Source organism: Hemibagrus wyckioides, linkage group LG26 (genome assembly GCF_019097595.1).
Source record: "Hemibagrus wyckioides isolate EC202008001 linkage group LG26, SWU_Hwy_1.0, whole genome shotgun sequence".
Taxonomy (NCBI): Eukaryota; Metazoa; Chordata; class Actinopteri; order Siluriformes; family Bagridae; genus Hemibagrus; species Hemibagrus wyckioides.
This window is the reverse complement of record NC_080735.1, coordinates 13,471,417-13,493,916: the sequence shown is the minus strand read 5'-3', so window position 1 is coordinate 13,493,916 and position 22,500 is coordinate 13,471,417. Positions and strand designations below refer to the sequence as shown.

At 39.2% G+C, this 22,500-nt stretch overlaps 1 protein-coding gene across 3 annotated transcripts in view; it reads right to left on the bottom strand.

The window, feature by feature from the left end:
* grin2bb (glutamate receptor, ionotropic, N-methyl D-aspartate 2B, genome duplicate b) overlaps positions 1-22,500 on the bottom strand; it is a 111,772-nt gene that overhangs the window by 76,510 nt on the left and 12,762 nt on the right. For all 3 annotated transcript variants that reach the window (XM_058381171.1, XM_058381173.1, XM_058381172.1), the window contains exon 3: positions 12,752-13,333. In XM_058381171.1, the coding sequence (XP_058237154.1) occupies positions 12,752-13,333 (582 nt within the window). The remainder of the gene's footprint in view (positions 1-12,751; positions 13,334-22,500) is intronic.

The following is a 22,500-nucleotide window of genomic DNA, read 5'->3' as shown; positions in this document are numbered from 1 at the left end:
CTCATGCTTACACTTCTTTACCCAAGGGTGTGTGTGTGTGTGTGTGTGTGTGAGAGAGAGAGAGAGAGAGAGAGAGATAGACAGCATGTCTCGGCAGTGCATACAAGCCTAACACATTATTCCATCCCAGGATTACTCCACACCTCGGTAGCAACCGTTTGGAACCGTGCGGTGACACTTGGCCCCAAGACAAGCGTCCCAGAGCAGCTTGTATTATGGGATGGAAGCATAAATCTCACCTCTTGCCGGTGGCCAAATCATTATTGCATTCTATTGCCCCAGCTGTGCGACAATAACTATGATCTAATATGAAAAGGATTATTATCGGCACTTTCTAACCAATGGCATAATCGCAGAGAACAATACTGCTGTCATTATCTTTCTAGTACACACACATACACACTTCTTAGTGGGCTACACAATGAGGAAATGCTGGTGATTTTGCCAGGACATGTGACAGTATGTAGTCGGGAGGATAATAAAATCCATGCTCATGTGTAGAAGATAACAATGCTAGTTTAAGAACACCTGAGTCTAGCGCTGTAATGCTGAGACATTCGGGAAATGGTTTTGCCTCGAGTCATAATACAATGAGCAATCTGTCCGCCATTAGTCTCTATCACACAGCTTTTTTTTCCCCTCTATCTCTCTGGTGCATGCTGGGAATGTGGGCAGATGGAGTGTGTGATGTGGTCAGTGAATGACCATTTGGGCCTTTGTGTCTGTTGATTCTTTAGGTTTGATTTATTCAGTTGTGCAATTATATAATCTCCCAGCTAAGGAAGAACACCATACCAAGATTGTTTGTTCAGTTCTACAGGTTATTAAGCTGAAACCTTTCTGCAATGTTCTGAAAAATGTGACATGATTCACAATATTGTTATAGCATTATGTTCACCCAGCATTCCAGCACACAGAACAAGGAATTTTTTTGATTTGAGAGGTTTGAGATGTGCACCATTCATGTGTTCAAGTGGTTTGGAGAACACGGTTGCTAGGCAACTGGGAAATACACCGAGCATAAAAGCTAATATCTGAGGCTAACAACTGAGTAGTTAGCATGTTAGCAAGATTAAAACAGACCTTAAACCATCCATTTCAATGCTGCACTCCTACACATACTGTATTAACATATTCCACAACAAGAACGGTCAAACACGAAGGGTCCCACTCGTTCAGTTATGATTATTTTTTACAATCATTTTACAAGACTTCTGTGATCAGTCTCTACAGTAACACATCTCACTGCAGCTTATCAAAGTCTGGTGACTTTGGTTAACTAGATTACTACTTTGATTTGCTGCTAGTTCATGATACCAGGAGTTTAGTCAGGTTCCTCTATTACATTTCACCTAATGTTTTCATTTTTAACCCATTCAAAGCCCATTTTTAACATGGGGTAGCACTGCGCGGTATAAGATCGCATTTTGTTAATTCAAAGAGATTTTTGTGCTCTGTTATGGTTAGTAATTCTCTAGTTTGATGGATGCCAGATGCTGCAGTAGGCTACTGAATGAAACACTGCATAATGGAATATAGAAATATATTCTATATAGAAATAGATGTCTACTGCAAAATGTATGATGGAATATCAACCTTTGTATTGTTTTGTATAAACCAGAGACCTAAGAGAGCACACTTCTGATATATTGAAATATAGGAGTGTATTATAGTATAGGAGTGAGATGCTGTGGTTTGGGGTAAATGTTTCAAAGGATCTCTAAGCAGATAGCCTACGTCAATGAAATTCTATTATGTTAAAAAATAGTGTTAGGTACGTTAAGTTTAGGAGAGCAGGTAGGTTCATGGTTTGTATGTTTTCTTCACTCTTCCAGGGTTGGGGTGTGATTTCCACCTCTGCCCTGTGTGTGTGAAGTTTGCATGTTCTCTCAGTGCTTCATGGGTTTCCTCTGGTTTCCTCTCCACTTCAAAGACATGTGTTGTAGGATGACCTCAAACTGTCTGTAGTGTGTAAACGGGTCTGTGTGTGACACTTCATCCAGACTATCCCTCCTCCTTGCGCCATATGTCCCCTGGAATAGGCTCCAGGCTACCCTGGAGGGAGGATAAGCGGATGGATGGATGGATGGATGGATGAATGTTAAGTTAATCTCCACCTGCATGTCAGTCAACCCCTTCTAATCCCTTCTAATCCAAGCTCTTGACACACAGTACAGCAAAGATGGACTCCAGTTCTGTATAACGACTAATCAGTTGTCTTTCCCTTAACGGATGTGGTTGAATTAATCCAATGTGCACCAATGTTCCAACCATTTAAGGATGTTATGTGAAGGCCATTACAACGTATCCAGCACATTTAGATTTAGATTCAAGTTCAGCTCCTTATGGAGGACGCTTCCTGTCTCTCTCATTCTGTCATAGGGTCTAGTGTGAATCTTTTCTCTTTCTAAAACAGTATCACTTTCTCCTCTAACGTACAAGTATGAAGTGATACAGTTTGAACAAAGTACCGCTCCAAAGAAGAAGGACTTTGTTAATGAGTTAATTAAGTCCATAATTGCACTAAGTACTTTGTTTTTTTTTTATTTACTCATCCTATCATCCATTTAGCCAGTGACTAAAATTATGTACTCCAGTGTACCAGCATTTTCTCCTAAAGAGGACATTAAGAGTGAACTTCCTCATTTTGCTAAGTGGGATGGTGCCATTTAACAGAGAGGTATGTTTTCAAATGAGCTTACTTTGGAACATATTGCAGATCGTGGCACAGAGGAAAGATGTGTGTGAGTACACAGTGCATTGAGTGCAGCAATATCAGGAATAAAAGGCTTAAGTGGCCACATAGAGCCCAAACAAATGAGAACATTGAATTGCTATCGGAGAGGAGGAGCAGTATACAGTGGGTCATAACAGGGATCAGTCGAACCCCACCCATAGATGACCCACACACACGACTGCTATTAGCAATTCCCAGAATATTTTGACGAAGTGCTTACAAAACTCAATTTTTACCCATTTCTCTAACATGAATTCGATCTAGTCTCAGAACTTTGACTACCGAGCCTGCAGATTGCTACCGTCTCTTATCCAGACCTTTACTGTGCTGATGCTTGTGATCCATCTTGTAGAGAGGAGTTATTGATGGGACTGCTTAAATTGGGGACAGTACAAATCAAATCACTGCACTCTGATATTGAATTCCAGGAACTAACTATTGCTGTTCAGCAGCTTTCATTTGGCTGTGCACCTGGTATTGATGGCATGCCGACCCAATCTTATAAATGTTTTTGTCAAGCACTTGGAATGTATGAGATTTTTTAAAATGGTCCTTTAGTGTTGCAAGACTACTTACTTTGGTTTCACGAGAGCAGTATTGCTTCTTCCAAAATGGAGTTTCTGAAGAACTGGGAGGACAATGACATTATTGTTTCTTGTACAAGATACAACTAATACAATCTGATTCTGATCAGATATCAGCAGGTTGCTCAGTATGTGGTCACATATATTATATGGCAATATGTAGCTTGAGGACTGAGATGCAAAGGTTGTAATTGTGTTTCAGGAATTTGAGAGAAATGAAGGACAGTTTTAGATCTTGGGCTGTATGTTTAGGAATCTTTGCTTTATGTTTATTCATGGGTTTTGCTAAATGAATAAATGTATATGTAAACCATTCCTAATATAAAACATTTTTGGCTGTCAATTTTATCCAGAACAACTTTACATTCGCGGTGTTTAGCAAATGCCCTCATCATACATCTTACATCTTATCATACAGCTAAGCAACTGAGGGTTTAGGACCTCACTCAAGGACCCAGGGGTAGCATCTTAGCACTTTTTGGACTAATGATCAGAATTTAAATCCCAGGTCCACCAAGCTTCTGCAGCTGGGCTCTTGAGCAAGGCTTGCTTGTATAAAAATGTAAGTCGTTCTGGATAAGAGCGTCGTTCTGGATAAGATGCTAGGATTTGAACACATTTCATTGTGATCATTAGAACAACTTTTTGACTCTGCTTGAGTTTTGACTCTGCTTTTTGACTCTGCTTGAGTTTCTGGAACTGCTTGGATGGTGCATCACATACACACAGCTGAACGATCGATACAAGCTTCACCGAATAACCATTCATTTCCTCATCCTTATCTAATAGGCATTTATTATTTGAAATCTGAAGGTAAGTGCCACCACATGCAAAAGCATAATGTTTCCCCCAATGCATTTGTATCGTAAACAAATGCACTTTTTAGGCTAGTTGAACTTTCTCAGCCTCAGGTTAATATCAGCATGGAGGGAATTCACCAAAAACGTTTCATTATTTCAAGTATTCCGAGAAGCTAGGGAATGTTACATCATCTTTATATGCAGATGATGTAGTGGTGATTAATGGCTCCTCACCGTTATTAGTTTTGTTGATGGTATCCTCACCTGCACTAAGTGTTAGTGATTTATCACAGAGCAGGGGTGAGGATTTTGATTTCCCAAATTAATAAGCAATTTATAGTGAAAGAGAATACGAATAAAGAAATTAGAAATGTTTCCCGGTATAGCAGAGTATAATTATTAAAAGGGGGGGGTGGAGTTTTATCTAGCTCTCATGTATAGGTTAGCTCTTGATCATAAACATATTTGATTAAAGGTGTGGGTTTATTCACTGTTCTCTCTCTCTATAGGCTTGACTGAGCTCTTTGGCTGAATTAAAGCTTTCCAGCTTGGTACAGAGACTTTTACGCGGAGAAACGCTGGAATCTGAGTAAAATAAGAATGGACTATGACAAGATGTTGGACCTGAGATCAGGAGATTCTCTCTGGTACGGCAGTAATGAGGAATCATTGTGCTTTAGGATTACACATTGTGCTTTAGAGCGCACAATGGATTTCTAATAGTTACATACTGCAATGATGATGTAAGAGTTATTTTTAATTCAAAATGGCTTTTTAATGAATTATGTCTCACGCTCTTTCACGTTACTCTATTGTTAAATGTTTGTGTGTGTGTGTGTGTGTGTGTGAGAGAGAGATCATCCCAGATGACATGTCATCTGCGTCTCTACCATCAACACCTGAAGCTCTTACCCCCACCAACCCACCAACACCAAAAAATACACTCTCTCTCTCTCTCTCTCTCTCTCTCTCTCTCTCTCTCTCCTTCTACCATATCTCAGCTGCATTTTCTCCATTCTGCTTTTTCACATTCTCTCTCTCTCTCTCTCTCTCTCTCTCTCTCTCTCTCTCAGCATCCTTTTACATATATATATATAGAAATGTATGTGCCACTGGTTGCCATGGTAACCGATTCAGCCCACAGAGCTAGTGTGTGTGAGTGTGTGTGAGAGAGGGGGAGTGAGAGAGAGAGGTAATTATTAAGAAAAAGACAGGGTTGAAAACACTCCTCAATCCCCTCTATTTAACTACCTCCTCCTGTGGCATGTCACAGATCTCCCTCCTCCTCAATCTCTCCTTCTCTCTCTCTCTCTCTCTCTCTCTCCCTCCTTTTTTATTCACATGCTTTTTCTCACTCTCCATCTGCATCTCCGAACTGCAGCTACTCTCTCTCACGTGGTTTTTTTTTCTGACTTTGGGCTCCTTTTCTCTCAGCTTCCTGTGCCTCCTTCTCATCTCGCTTTCTCTTCCTCTGCATCTTTCTGTGTCCCCGGATGACGATTCCAATGCATGCTCAGGTTCTGCCCTCCTTCTGCCGATCCGCTTAACAAAAAAATAAAAAATCTTCCTTTTGCAAACTTAAACATGTTGTAATTGCATGTTGAGAAGCTTCCTTTATTTCACACCCCCACAGTTCGCTTCGTTTCATAACACCCCCTTCTTCTTTCTTTTCCTTCTCTCTTTCTCTCTCTCTCTCTCTCTTTCTCTCTTTCTCTCTCTCGGAGTGTACAGTGTGCTCCTAATCTACCCATCTCTGTCTCCAGATGGCATGTTTATCCCTCCTCTTTCCCGATCTCCATATTCTCCATTTCTTTTTAGTAGCATTCAATATGGCTATTCAGCAGTGACTTATTTCACTCTGTAAAATATATATCCAGTTAAAATGGTTTGTACTGTTATACTAAAGTACTTAAAGAACTGATAAATGTAAAATAAACGTACACTGTACAACATAAGCAAGAATTAGCACTATCACAGAAGAGTATAAGCTAGTCAGATTTATTTTTGGCGGTGTATAATTTATATAGATTTGCGTACATGTCAATTAGCTAATATCCCGCCTTTATATGACAATGGTCATCTATTATTATTGATTTCAGTGTGCTGATTTTATTTTGTTTTCATAACCCTCTATAAACCCTTTATAATAATTGTCTAAATCTTTCCAAGGCAATCTGGAAATGCGTTCCAAAACTTTTGACTCTTGTTGCGACTGCGTGTGTATTTACATTTAATCTGTACGCTATGCGTGTGTATGGATGGATTACAGCAGACCATTGTCTGTACATACAAATGTTTAGCAGGGTTTATTAATTAGCAATAAGCTGCTGATTTTTCTATTCGGTTTTGTGACTATTTCTCTAATCTAACAGGAATTTCCCATTAATTTTTTAAATGGAGCTGATATTTTATTGTATTTTATATATGCAGAGGTGTCTTTTTAGATGTCGTGCAGTTTGTATGGTGGCTCAGAACATCAGAAATGACAGGCAAATCAGTGGAGCGTCAGTGGAGGTCACTAGAAAGAGGTCATTCGTCTTTCAACAGAATATAAATTGCACGGAGCTGAATTATGATTTTATGAAGATTAAAAATTGATAGATTGTTATTAGTTATGAAAGACAACAACACTTCTTTGTCATGGCTCACAATACTGAGTTTTGGGAATGATCAGATCACATACATAAAGCTGATATATATACGAAGCAAAAGCTACAACACATGCTTTTCACGTCGCCTTTCTCACTCAGCACATAGAACATTTTTAGGTACACTACCAGTCAAAAGTTTGGACACATCTTCTAATTCCATGGTCTTTCCTGATGTTTATTTCTTTCTACATTGTAAAACAATGCTGAAGGCGGCCGAAATACACAATAATGTCCTTTGAACAGTTGATATTGAGATATGTCTGCTACTGATGCTCTGTAAAGCCTTCATAACGCCTCTAATCTGAGGTGCTGTTAATTGGTGATTTCTGAGGCTGGTAACTCTAAATGAACTTCTCCTCTGCAGCAGAGGTCAGTTTTGGTCTTGCTTTACTGGGATGGTCTTCATGTGAGCCAGTTTCATCATGGGGCTTGATGGGTTTTGCAAATGCACTTGACAATACTGTTCTTGGAAGAACTATTCCAGAACACCTGACCTTCGTGTCTTAAAATAACAACTGACTGTTTTTTGTTGTCGTTACATATGGACTACTTAAGTCCATGTGTGTTATTTCATAGTTTTGAAATCTCCTGTATTGTTCTAGAATGTAGAAAATAAATCCCTAAACAAAAAACACTGAATTAGAAGGTGTGTCCAAACTTTTGACTGGTAGTGTGTATATATATATATATATATATCTGCTGTTACGTGATGATGATTGTACGTCATTGTATACAACAACATACGGTATCCTGATATTTCCTCGGCCCAGTCGCCTCAGGCTTTGCTCATTAGGGATAAAACCAAATTTAAACACGAGTTTCAGATGATTCATGAACTTTTGGTCTAATATTAGTCTTAAACGTTTTGCTCTATATTTCATATGTTCTGTAAAGCTGCTTTGAGACAATGTACCTTGTTAAAAGCGAAATTAAATTTCATTGAATTGATAGAAAGAAAGGTGTTATTGGTGTTTATACAGTACAATTTAATCATTCCCACCTTATCACACGTATATAATGACCTCTGGACGCAGATCTGTTGAAACTGTTAACATGTACCCTTAAAAAGATGTGTACCGTAATTACACAAAAGTTTGCTGCTGTACCAGTACAAACATTCTATCATCATTTTACATGCCCACTTCTCACATGTCTCTGAGGGGGATGAGATTTTTTTTTTTTAAATGTCGCCAAGCAAGTAGTTTTCATTTACAATTCTCGTTAGGAAAAGCAATCAACAAGCACACAGCATGTGCGGACACTTCTTGAAGGCTGCTGGAAACGTGTCCCAGGTGGAAACATCATGAAGCTGGTGGAGAGAATGCCAGGCATTACAAAGCTGTAATCATAGCTACTGTGTCTGGCGTAGCACAAAGTTTGAGAGATGATTATGAACGTAAAAACAAGGGATTTGTAAGGTTTGACGACATACAATGCGAACAAATTGGGCCTCGTTTATCAAGCTGGATATGCAGATTTATTCGTAAATGTTGAATTCCGTAAAAATCTACACATGAATATGGTGTTAGCTCAGGAAAATGATTGCATCCTATGAGGAATCGTTTTATTGGTACTGTATATACAACTCACAGTCATGATCAAATAGTTTATTCATTTTTAATTGCATAAACGAATTTTGTGAAATTCTTCCGTTTGATATTAATAAAGAAAACCCCAAATGAATCGAATTCATTAAAACGAATGAGGCGTGCTGTTCAATTACGACATGAGTGATCTCACTGTATAAAAGGATCGGCTGCAGTGGCCGAGCTGCATTACTGGAAGATTTAGGATATGCTGTGCGTTTAGGAGGCACTCTTTCACTGACTCTTTCCTTTTAAGCTTTGCCTTTAATGGAGTTAGGTGGCCATCACCCACAGTAAATAAGCTGCATGGCAAGTGACTAATGATTCATTCAAGTGACGCATTCATCAACATACACACACGAATATGGAGAAAATCAGCCTGACCAAACTTTTGTACATTTTATTCTGTTTGGCCCGCGAAATATTTACGTGTTCCTGATCGATTTGATCGCTGTAAGAAAATAAACGGAAGTCCTAAAATTCTTTACTCGATTTGTCGTGCAATTACTCTTAAATCCAAATCTAATGAATTCTTTAGTGCAGTAGAAAGGGATGTACTCTTAAATTTACTAAAATAAATGTCGGCCTCGCATCACACCCTGATTTTAGTTACATACAGTGATTAAGTGCTTCTTTGAGCACGGAACTCAGAAAATATTGCCTAGAACATCTTTAATCCTATCTCTCAAATGTTACATGGCACAATTAAAAATTAGATTCGATAAAGATTTAACTTTTGCGCAGAGTATCCAGTATTGCAAATAGTAATATTCATATAAATAAATAGAGCTATATATACTGTATATGTATATGCACAATAAGATTGAGTGCAAAGTTATGAGGTAGAGAAGCAGAGGCCAGCTCACTGCAAATGGATTTACAAAAGTTTATCTACAGTAATGAAAAAAATTTACAGTGTTCGGTATTTCGCTCTCATTTTTGCTGCCACATTTGATAAAGTTATATTTATTAAGAATTGAGATGGACTTCTTGGAGCTGCCAGTAGAAAGCTGCAAGGAAGTTGAAATATAGTCTGAAGTCTGACGTATCAGCTGAATGAAAGCTTCATTAACAACAAACGTTCACTTCCCACAGCCGGAAAATATCCACAGGTGCTGCTTCGATCATGAGAAGATGATAACTATATCATGATGATAACTATATCATCTCATTATAGAACCTAAAACAAGCACCACACCGGCTTTCCCTGACTGATCATTTCCATGGCAGCCAAATTGATGCACCATCCTAATTTTCCACTGCACCCTGGGCTGCTCACTCTAGTGTTGATAAAGGACCAGGTTTCTCCATGCTCACATAATCATCAGCACCCTTAATTAATTTGTTATACGATTCCTGAATGATTTCTGCGCACAATTATCCAGGGTTATCCCAGACAATAGAGAGATCGTAAGGGATAGACTTTGTGAGACAAAAGCAGAGAAGGAGAGCAAAAAACCCAGAACAACAACTAGGTACATTATCAATAAATTGCACTGCATAATTATTGGAACTACAGCATGTGATTGTGCATAATGGCGTCATTTAGTGGTGTAAGAGTTTAATTCTAAGCTAAAGACAACACGACTCCATTCCACTAAGAATGAACGAATGAGCGGTAATAGCCATCGTTCGTGACAGTGATTATGTGACTTTCCCTACAAAGAAAACCAAATATTACAGTACGTTATATCCTATATATATATATATATATATATATATATATATATATATATATATATAGATACTGTATATATATATATATATATATATATATATATATATATATAATAGAATGTATTATATATATACAATACATTTCTATTTTTATGAATCTACATTATAAGGATTTTTTATCTGTCATGTAATAATAAATTCTTTCTACAGTGATCAGAGATCACAGATGACGTCATACAGCAAAATATTTTGGATTTAGTCTAACAAATGGATAATTATATTCATGGCAGCTGTATTTCAGCAGTTGAGGCTCTGCTCTAGTGATCAGACGGCTTTGTGTACAGTACAAACCCCTGGACTGCCAAAAAGACCCGAACTTCCGCATGGCTCTTGAGCAAGTACAGTATAACTGAGCAGATACCTCTTAAAGCGTCCGACAAATAATGAACGCGAATATAGGATGTAATAAAAGAATGAAGTAACATCACAATAATTACACAACGTGATTTATGCCACGGTAATGATGAATTCTTGAATCTGATTGGTTAGAAGGTATTATGTAATTTTGTGAAACCGCAGCTCTAACAGTAATGCTGGCTGTAAATCAAATCGCAGGATTATATTGCTCTCGTTCTAATGCGTTATTGTTTCGTATTAAAGTCAAATTTTATGGAGGACGCTTTGAGTCTAAAAATAAAAAAATAACGTGTTAATATGATGATGTGAAGCTTTCTGTAAGGAGGAGGCATCTAAGGAAGGAGTCTCCAGTGTCAAAGGACTGGTGATTGCACTTTCTAGTTTCTTGGTAACATGATTTTTTTGGTCTTATTAATATCAAAACAGGAGAAAAATGAGACTACAAGAAGAGAAAATTGTTTCTTCTAATACAGGAACCAACTTGACATGTGGATGTTCCACATTTAATGCAGGATAAAACGCTTTGACATGCTTTTATAGGAGAATAGTGATTCCGCTTTGCTGTTGGTCTCGACACGTCGCTGTGTTGTTGATTATTTTCCTATAACATTACACCCAGTCATGTTTTATTTCTGACTTATTGCTATCGGAATACATCTGATTGCTTGGTCCGGTGATCTCTCAGCATTGCAGTTAAGACTCATGCGGTGCTTTTCTTCCATATTTATGTATTTATTTATTTATTTTACCTTGTTCTCCTTCTTTTTCTCCAGTATGACAAAACAACTGTATTTGACTCCCACTCTATCAGTTGGTGGCATTTGCTAAAAGTCTTGCTGACATTTCCTTTCTTTCTGCACTCTTTTCTCTTTCTGTCCCTGCTTCTATTCATTCCCCTGCTTTCTCCAGGGTAAAAACAATACCGGTTCTTTTAGTCTGGCCCCTCTCTCTCTCTCTCTCTCTCTCTGTCTCTCTCTCTCTCTGTTTACCACTTGCACTTTGACTTTTTTTTTCTTCCTTTTCTTCATTCTCTCTTGCTGTCGTTCATCAAAGTCTGTTGGTGCAAAAGGCAGCAGTGTACTGGTAATAGCAGAAGTGACAGGAATACTAATACTGAGCCCATGAGCCCATCGCATTACTACCTAACACAGCACATCTTCGGCTTTCGACTTCAAAGTGCTTAGTTCAATCCCCTTTGAGCCATGTTACCCATGATCTCTGGACCAGATAAAAGAGTCTTTGACACGTTGGACACTGGGACAGTCTGGATCACTTTATCATATGACACTCACCGACTGGTGCAATTGTGCAATCACCTTGGCTCTGAATAAAACACACAACATTATTCATATCTAAAAAGAGACACCAAAGGAGAGAAGAGGTAGGGGGAACAAAAGAGATAAGACAGATGGTAAAATAGAGAGAGAGACCGAAAGAGCAAGAGAGATCCCAGAGAGTGATGTAGAAATCACAGTGACCCTGACCAAGATAGAACGGTGAGTGAAGATGAATGAATGAAAAAAAGAAGACAAACAGAAAAACAGGGAAACCCACAGAGACGGAGGCTATGAGAGGAGAAGGAACAGAAAGCAGACTGGGAAAAAAAAGGTAAAAACAAAACAAATAGAATGCAAGAACGTCCAGAAGACTCAGCACAAGAAAAGAGGACAGATAGAAGGAATAAGAGTGACCAAAAGAGGAAGAGAGGTCAACATAAATCTGACCTCAGATCATCTCTTACGCCTATGCAATTCAAGCAGACTGAAATAATCATATTAAACGATCGTTCCTTTCTTCATTCGAAGGACAGTGTTTGTACTTGCACCACATCTGTATTTGCACCACATGAGTATTGAGTATTATTCAGCAACTATGCAGCCAACACAGTAATGTCATTACGCAGCCATGAATTTTGCGAGTAAGAAGATATCCCACAAATAGAACTTGGACCTGTACTTAACAAAGTGTCACTATAATAATTAGTATTATACCCCACCTTTTCCACCCCATGTCTAAAAACCTCAACATGGCATTGGACAGAGCCCAAATAAGTCATGAGACCAATAGAGGGCATAGAGTAAGAGAGAGAAAGAGATAGAGATGAAGAGAGAGAGAGAGAGAGAGAGAGACCAACAAAGAAAAATCTGAGAAAGATTTGCCAGATACTCTGAAAAATAAAGGCTTTTCCTTGTTACATCAAGGTTACATCCTTTGTACTTTTTCTTTGTATATTTTACCTGGTAAAGTGAATGTGGTTCGAAGAAATAGCAATAGAGACATGCTTGAGATGGGACGTTACCTTGGCAGCCATGATCATGGAGGAGCCTCCACGGATGCCCAGGATGGGGATGTGGGTCTGCGCTGAGATGAAGTCGAGGATCTGGGCGATGGCCTCATGGTCAGTGTCATCTCCAAACACGACGCCCTGGAGCCAGTGGCGGGACATGAGCGCACATATGCGCGTGATGATGCTCTTTGGGTCAGTTTCATTCATGGTGACCAGGTCGAGCTTGGGTGCCAGCGGTACATGCAGGAAGTCCTCCTTTTCCAGGCCCTCAGCCAGCGCCACCTCACTCGAGTTGCCCACAAGCACTACGGCAATGCTAAGGCCCTGAGCCAACTTGGGCACTGATGCCACCGGATTTGGTGGAGAGTAATGGGGAGGCCCAATGATGTTGCCAGTGGCCACGCCCCCAGCCATGCCTCCACCGCCCCGTCGCGACTCGCAAGCTGGGAAGAGGAGCAGCGACAGGAGAAGCACAAAAGACAGAAGAGAGAGTCTGGAAGGTGAAGGGAGGACGGAGGGCGAGGAGAGGGTACGGCGGAAGGAGGGAAAGAGGCCGAGGCTGACAAGCATGGCAGTGAAGTGAAGACGCAGTCCCTGGAGGAAGGAAAGACAGGCAGAGAGTTTAGGAAAATGTGTCACATGCTTTTCTTTTCTTTTTTTTCTTTTCTTCAGCCTTCGCTACTAATTAATAGCACGTTTTGGACAGGGTCCACAGAAACGTCAAATGCCTACAGAGGATTCTGTCATACGTGCTGTCGAATTTAGTAACAAGTCAAAATTCTATATTTAACATCTTCTTTACCATCTGTCTTTAAAGTTAAAGTTATCTCCAGCATCATCATCCCCCCACCCCCCACCCCCAGTTTATAGGCACTGCTATATCCATCTGTGAGTGATTACCGAAGACGCGCATTTTCACACGTTTCCCTATAAAAAACAAAACGGACTATTTACTTTTAATCATTTGAAAAATAGGTCACAGTTTAGAAATTTAGAACTATAACTTATACTCTGATCAAAATGGAGAGCATATCTATAATCGAAGCCGTGTAGTAGAGTTTTAGCGAACTTTTTGGTTGTATCTGTTATTGCCATCAGACCGAATCTGGGGCATTTCTGAAACGAAAACTCCAGTGGTTAACTCACAGTCACAAAATTCTGAGTCAGAATAAAAATACTGCCATCCTGAAAGGTTTTATCTTGTTTGTTTTGTTCCAGATTTAATTGCTAAACACCTTTCTCTGAAGCATTCACGAAGAATTTGACAAAACTGTATTCAACAGCTGGCTTTTGTTTTCAGTTCTAACTGATTTTTGAGTAAATGAGTTGATCTTTCTTCGGTACGGATATATAAACGCCGAATACTTGTCTGTGATGATCACACATGCTGATGAAAAACATCGAATATTCTTGTAAAGAGTTTTTGTATTTGTTTTATATGCACACAAGTATATAAGATAGATAGATAGATAGATAGATAGATAGATAGATAGATAGATAGATAGATAGATAGATAGATAGATAGATAGATAGATACTAAAATACACAAATTAGGGTACAAAAATATAACAAAAAAATATATATCAAATAACAAAAATATAAAATATTACCAGATATAGCAGAATATAACAATATAACAAAATATAGCAAAAAAAAATACTAAAATACCCAAATTAGGGTACAAAAATATAACAAAAAATATATCAAACGAAATATAAAATATAACAAAAATATATCAAATAACGAAATATAAAATATAAAATATAACAAAAATATATCAAATAACAAATTATAAAATATAGCAGAATATAACAATATAAGAAAATATAGCAGAAAAATACTAAATACAGAGATTTTGGAATAAATATGGAGAATGAGATGAAAAACAAGATAAGTAATGTGCAAAACAAGTGTTTAAGGTTACAGACCTATTCGATGTGCAAAAACTGTTATGTGCAAAAACTGTGTGTTTATGAGTGTTTATAAGTAAGTAAGCACAGGACCTCAAACAAATCAAGGAAAAAATATTTTCTCAGGAAGATATTTCCATAAACCGCAGAACAAAAGAATGATTTTTTTTACAAGCCATTAGAGTAAAATGCACCTCTAATGAGTCGAAGCGAGATGTCACACATTACCGTAATACTTCTAGTTTACGGTTTGATGCATTACTTCTAAAGGGAGCCCTGTGCATTTGTTACCGGTTTTTAAAGATTGCACTGCATTGCACTGCAGAGAACAAATAAATCCTTTATGTGAACTGAACCTTGAGTCTCAGAGTTTGTGGCCAGCGCATTGACGAAAAATCAAAGCAGACACCGTTAACATAAAAGCTCTAAAAGAAATTGATTGTGAAGCACAATGAGCTTGGTTTTTGAAAGGGCAGTGAGAAAGAGTGTGACAGACAGATGATACCAGATATCGACAGACACCGAGAAACGGTTGATAGAGAGAGAGAAAGTGAGACAGCATGTGAATGTGTAGCACACACTGAATGTGTTCAGACAGAATGAGCCACCAGTTGGTTGATCAGTTGACAGAATGGCACACCAGGGGTATTATATCACGAAATCTTCATGATACGCATCGGAATATTTCTTTTTCGCTTGCAAATCAGTAGTGACGCTTTTTTACAAACAAAAAAAAGTGCTAAAAAATGTTTTTCACTTAAAAGCACAGTGTCGAGTTTCTAGTCTGTTGCTATGCAATGAATGTGGATTGTTTCTTTATTTCACAGCTGCTTTGATTATTTTTCTGGGAAATAAATTTAACCCTTCCTCTAACTGGAAAAACTCTACCCTTTTTCCTTAATCCTCTGGTTACGTTCATTCTCTGGCTCCTTTGGTTCCACCTGGGACATGACTGGGGTTTTAAAGTCCTTTACATCCTCTATAGTGCCAAAAGTTTTGGGACGTCTACCTTTGCATGCACATGAATGTAATATGGAGTTGTCCCACCCTTTGCAGCTAGAACAGCTTCAACTCTTCAGGGAAGGCTTTCCACAAGGTTTAGAGGTGTGTTTATGGGAATTTTTTTTTTGAGCATTCCTCTATTTGTGAGGTCAGGCACTGATGTTGGACGAGAAAGGTCCGGCTCACAGTCTCCGCTCTAATTCATCCCAAAGGTGTTCTATCAGGTTGAGGTCAGGACTCAGGACTGTGAAGTTCCTCCACACCAAACTCGCTCATCCATGTCTTTATGGACCTTGCTTTGTGCACTGGTGTACAGTCATGTTGGAACAGGAAGGGGTCATCCCCAAACTGTTCCCACAAAGTTGGGAGCATTAAAAATTGTCCAAAATGTCTTGGTATGCTGAAGCATTAAGAGTTCCTTTCACTGGAACTAAGGGGCCGAGTCCAACCCCTGCAATATAGTGTGTTTTACATTTGGGTTTGCTATCACTAGATTGCATTTAACAATGAAAGTGATGTTTGTCTTGGAGATAAATTTATATATTTTATTATAATCTAATATAATAAAGCCACACACCACACAAGGGTTGAAAGGTAACTCACTAGGCACACTATGTAGTATTTAGGGTAATAGGGGTTGTTTGGTTGCTAGTGGAAGTCAGTGTTCATTGCAACTCATGATGTAACTCATTGCAGAGACAGCAGGGTGCTGTAGAAAATTACAAAGAGATCCTTTGTCTAAAAAATGTACTGTTTTTCAAAGAAAACTAAAGCACTTGTTACACATATAGCTTAAGTTATGTTGTCTTTATTTGTCACATATACATTACTGCACAGTGAAATTCTTTCTTCTCATATCCCATCCTTGAGGGTTGGGGTCAGAGCGCAGGGTCAGCCATGATACAGCGCCCCTGGAGCAGAGAGGGTTAAGGGCCTTGCTCAAGGGCCTAACGGTGGCAGCTTGGCAGTGCAGGGGCTTGAACCCCCGATCTTCCAGTCAACGATCCAGAGCCTTAACCACTTGATCCACCCCCACTGTACTGGATGCTATTTACTTTGCTATTTCTTATGCGGTATTCTTCTTTTTATTTTTGCAATCTTAAAGGAATCAAATTTATCACTCAAGCTATGAAACACACACACAATGTCCCATAGCACAAATTTCTCCTGTATATATCCTTTTCATCTTATCCATCTCTCACTGTTTCCTTCTTTTCTCCCCTGCTTTTTTTTTTTTTTTTGCTCTGTCCACCTTTTTTCCCCATTCCTTTCGAAAAATGCCGGAAGGAAACTTGTTATTGTTTCCTGCCATTCTCATTAGCAGCAACGCAGAAGCAGACACTTAGTCACCAAGAAATGTAGATGGAAAAGTGCCGCTTTTATTTTAGAAATAAATAAATGGAAGGAGGTTAAGGTTGGGGCAGTTAGCTGGGCATTGGTCTCAGATGGTAAGGGTTTTGACCCTTTCTTGGAGGTTGTAGTTGTTCAGGCTTGATGGATTTAGAAGTGATAGCCTTAATTAGATGTCACTAGAAGGTCCTTATAAGGATAACGTGACGTGTGTGTGTGTGTGTGTGCATGTGTGTGTGTGTGTTTAGTATCCCTCTTGTGTCTCTTAATGGTTTTTAAGGAGAAGAGCGCGAGTCAAGCGTCTGGTGTAAGCGCTACAGGGATGATGAGAGAAGAGGGGAGGGAGAAGAGAGGCGGAGGGGCAGCAGAGGGGGGGTCGGTTACTCCAAAAGAAAGGCAGATCTTACAGGATAATTATTGGAGGTTTGTCAGTGCTAATTGCAGGTACGTATGCTAATTGTGAATGCGCTCACTTCTGTTGAGGCAAACGACTGGAGCGAGGGAAGAGGAGAGAGAGTGGGAGGAAAAGAACTGAGGGAGGAGATACAGAGAGAGAGAGAGAGAGAGAGAGAGACGCAAAGGCTCGTGAAGAATGAAATAAGCATATGTTGTGCCCAAATGAGAGTTTAATTAATAACACAATGAAATGAGAAATAGTCACAAGACATAAAATGATAGACGGAATACTGAGCATTAGAGAGCTGAGGAAGATTCATAATAATAATAATAATAATAATAATAATTGTTTATTACAAATATACATTTGGGGAATATTGAGGGATCGTCAGGACAGATGATAAGATTTTTTTTTTTTTTAAGGATAAAAGTGTTAGAGAATGATGTGGAAAAAGAAAAGCAGAAAACGCAGAGAGATGCACCACTTGCTTTTGCCTTTCAGTTTAGCAGCAGTTTGTAACCATAGCAACCATTCAAATGAGCCTTCCTACACTCTCTCTCTCTAATACACACACACACACACACACACACACACACACATGCACAGCTCCATATTGATACAGCCATGCAGTAACAAATACATACATGTAGGATCATTATCAAAAGCATCATGTGACAGCGATAAAGAATCCGGTATGTCTGTAGAGTAAACACACACACACACACATACACACACACAGTGTACACTTCCACATAATACTGTTGGAAAAGCTTGCTGCTGATACAACAGTGTTTCTCAATCATCTGCACACACAACCTTACTGGTTCACACACACACACACACACACAGATCTATTCAGGGGCAAGCACATAATGCATGCCCAAATACTAGAATAAAAGAAGACACCCAATGACATCATGGGCTACATTACCTGTTCATGAATTTATTGAATAATCATTTCTTTACATTTGCCAGACGTCCTCATCCAGAGCAACCTACATTTCATTTCATTTGATACAACTGAGCAAGTTGAGGGTTAAGGGCCTTGCCCAGGGGCCCAGCAGGGGCCGCTTGCTGGACCTGAGATTCGAACTCACAACCTTACAGATGGACAGAATAACTCGCTTTTATTGTAAATGTAAGCCAGAATAGACTTTACAACTAAAAAACAATGAAGTGCCTGATTGAGTATGATAAACACTGACCAGTGATCGGTACATAGATCAGGAACAGAGAAAGATATACACACTGGTGGTCAGTCGACTGAACATGATAACCAGCGAGCGTGACTAGACTTGCTGTTAGGGCCTTCTCCGAAATAAAATCATTAATGGATCTAAAAAGTCATCATATCCGAGTCACTAGAGCTTTGTGCTACAGGCTTCTTCTATAAAGTGTGAGTATTCATGCAGTGTTAGATTTGATAGCAACAGATTGCTCAAGGTAATTACAAAAATAATGACATGTTTATCAGATTTTCACCTAGTTTATTTATTTATTTATTTCTAACATAAATCAGCATCACTATAAATACTGGTGTAGATGAATCTTGCATCTTTATGATGAAATGTTCTAGTTTTGCACTGATGTGTTTGTTCACTTCTGATCTAGGTTTCAATTGTAAAGTCGTAGCGTAGAATGTAACATAACGTTCCTTGTGGCATACGGACGCTACGGTACGTCCGACGTCCATTAAACGCATCGGGAAAAATCGAACAGACACATCATCAGAAAGTAGACTTTTGTGTTCAGAGTAGTCTGATGCTTCAAGTTATGTAAGTGCAACATCCATTTATCTGTTCCTAAGACCGCCGACGTTCTCACTCAGCACCTGCTGAGAGTTATCACTGCTTAAATGTCACTGACAGAGTGGAGAAAACTACCATAAATCACACACACACACACTCACACACACACACACTCACGCTCACACACACTCTCCCTTGTGGTGGTGTCTTATATCCCTTATAGCGTCCCTTCATGTTCCACTTGATGACACACTCTCAATCATCTGGGATGCATTTGCGCAGAGCCCAAGGCCTAATTTCCCTGATTGGCTGAAGATGAGAGAACGGTTCCAGCACTGAGACCTAATTGGCTGGGGATGAGAGATGGTCTAAGCCCTGGGGCTTCACTGGCTTCAGTGCAGAAAAGTTGGCCCAAAGGGGCGGGGCTTGTTCATTAGAGTCAGAAAAAGTGACATTCAAAAACAAATATTCATCTGACCAGCCGGACAAACAGACTACAAGACCATACTGGCACATGGACACACACACACACACACACACAACTTACTGGACCAGGCCTGTGATGATGGAATGAAACACCTCACAGTCATACAGCATTTTGTCTCCCTGTCATCAAACATAATCTTTGTGTTTAAAAGATGATTAAAATCTTTTCTGCATGACTTATCATCCAAACACGAAACCTTTACCTAATTGTTCATTAACATGATTGAAATGCTCCTGATAAAGAGCGCTGTGTTTTGTGGTACGGATTTTAAGCAATAAACAGAGCTAATAAATCCAGAGCAATGTATTTAATCTAGTTTTCATAAAATGGCTGCTGACATAATACATTTGGTTTAAAACCTAAAGAAGATCTGCTAGACATCCTCTAGAGTCTTTCTGGTGTAGAGCAATTTACTGAACCATTGCATAAGAGATCATTTGTGTCTTTGGGAAGAATATCTGGATCTGACCTCTTGATGTTTGTCCTTTCGTCAAGTTAGGGTTGAGGACGAGATTTAGGCCGCATTTCATACAGTATATGTGAGCTAGATTTTTTTTAAATCTATAGAATATACTGATTAAAGGTAAACTTGGCGGACGTTACCTGAAGCTAGCAGTTTATACGAAACTCTTTATACAGCCACAGCCATGAACACATGCAGATATGTTGCTTAGGCTAGAACGCCTGGAGATCAGCTATCTGACAAGTAAGAAGAACAACATCTTTGGGTTTTGTTTTTGTTTTTTTTATTTCCTTTAAAGAGCCTGGAGTGCAGCAGAGACCTTTTTCATAGCAGAGACCTATTTGGAGAAGAGATTTCAATCCGCTTTTACTTAAATGGGGTTTTAATTTGATTGCAACTAAAAAAGAAAACCTGACTCAGTAAACTAAACAGCAGGTGCAGTTGTAAAGAAAAGCAAAGCTTTTCTTCTTAAACCTTCAGAAAAAAAAAATGTAATGTCTCTTTTTCGTTTCATTCTATTTCGATTTCAGGAGAAATATTTGCGACACAGTTGAAAGTTAAATGTCACACAAGAGAGAGAGAGAGACTCACTACTGAATATCCAGAGATACCAAAGAGAAACCTCGCAACAACAAAAAAAATCCTCTGGCTTATATATACACTAATACACCTTCTAATTCCATGGTCTTTCCTGATGTTTATTTCTTTCTACATTGTAAAACAATGCTGAAGGCGGCCGAAATACACAATAATGTCCTTTGAACAGTTGATATTGAGATATGTCTGCTACTGATGCTCTGTAAAGCCTTCATAACGCCTCTAATCTGAGGTGCTGTTAATTGGTGATTTCTGAGGCTGGTAAATCTAAATGAACTTCTCCTCTGCAGCAGAGGTCAGTTTTGGTCTTGCTTTACTGCGATGGCCTTCATGTGAGCCAGTTTCATCATGGGGCTTGATGGGTTTTGCAAATGCACTTGACAATACTGTTCTTGCGAGAACTATTCCAGAACACCTGACCTTCGTGTCTTAAAATAACAACTGACTGTTTTTTGTTGTCATTACATATGGATTACTTAAGTCCATGTGTGTTATTTCATAGTTTTGAAATCTCCAGTATTGTTCTAGAATGTAGAAAATAAATCCCTAAACAAAAAACATTGAATTAAAAGGTGCGTCCAAACTTTTGACTGGTAGTGTGTATATATATATACAGTGAGGGAAAAATTATTTGATCCCCTGCTGATTTTGTACATTTGCCCACTGACAAAGAAATGATCATTCTGTAATTTTAATGGTTGAACAGTGAGAGGCAGAATAACAACAAAAAAAATCCAGAAAAACGCATTTCAGAAAAGTTCTACATTGATTTGCATTTTAATGAGTGAAATAAGTATTTGATTCCCTATCAATCAGAAAGATTTCTGGCTCCCAGGTGTCTTTTATACAGGTAAGGAGCTGAGATTACAGTAGGAGCACTCTCGGGGAGAGCTCTTAATCTCAGCTTGTTAACTGTATGAAAGACACCTGTCCACAGAAGGAAGCAATCAATCAGATTCCAAACTCTCCATCATGGCCAAGACCAAAGAGCTGTCCATGGATGTCAGGGACAAGATTGTAGACCTACACAAGGCTGGAATGAGCTACAAGACCATCGCCAAGCAGCTTGGTGAGAAGGTGACAGTTGGTGCGATTATTCCCAAATGGAAGAATCACAAAAGGACTGTCAATCTTCCTCCGTCTGGGGCTCCATGCAAGATCTCACCTCATGGAGTTTCAATGATCATGAGAACGGCGAGGAATCAGCCCAGAATTACACTGGAGGATTTTGTCAATGATCTCAAAGCAGCAGGGACCATAGTCACCAAGAAAACAATTGGTAACACACTACACCGTGAAAGACTGAAATCCAGTAGCGCCCGCAAGGTCCCCCTGCTAAAGAAAGCACATGTACAGGCTCATCTGAAGTTTGCCAGTGAACATCTGAATGATTCAGAGGAGAACTGGGTGAAAGTGTTGTGGTCAAATGAGACCAAAATCCAGCTCTTTGGCATCAACTCAACTCGCCGTGTTTGGAGGAGGAGGAATGCTGCCTATGACTCCAAGTACACCATCCCCAGGTGACAGGACAACTGCACCACATCAAAGGGGCGATGGACGGGGTCATGTACCGTTAAATCTTGAGTGAGAACCTCCTTCCCTCAGCCAGGGCATTGAAAATGGGTCGTGGATTGATATTCCAGCCTGACAATGACCCAAAACACACGGCCAAGGCAACAAAGGAGTGGTTCAAAAAGAAGCACATTAAGGTCCTGTAGTGGCCTAGCCAGTCTCCAGACCTTAATCCCATAGAAAATCTGTGGAGGGAGCTGAAGGGTCAGCCACAAAACCTTAATGACTTGGAGAG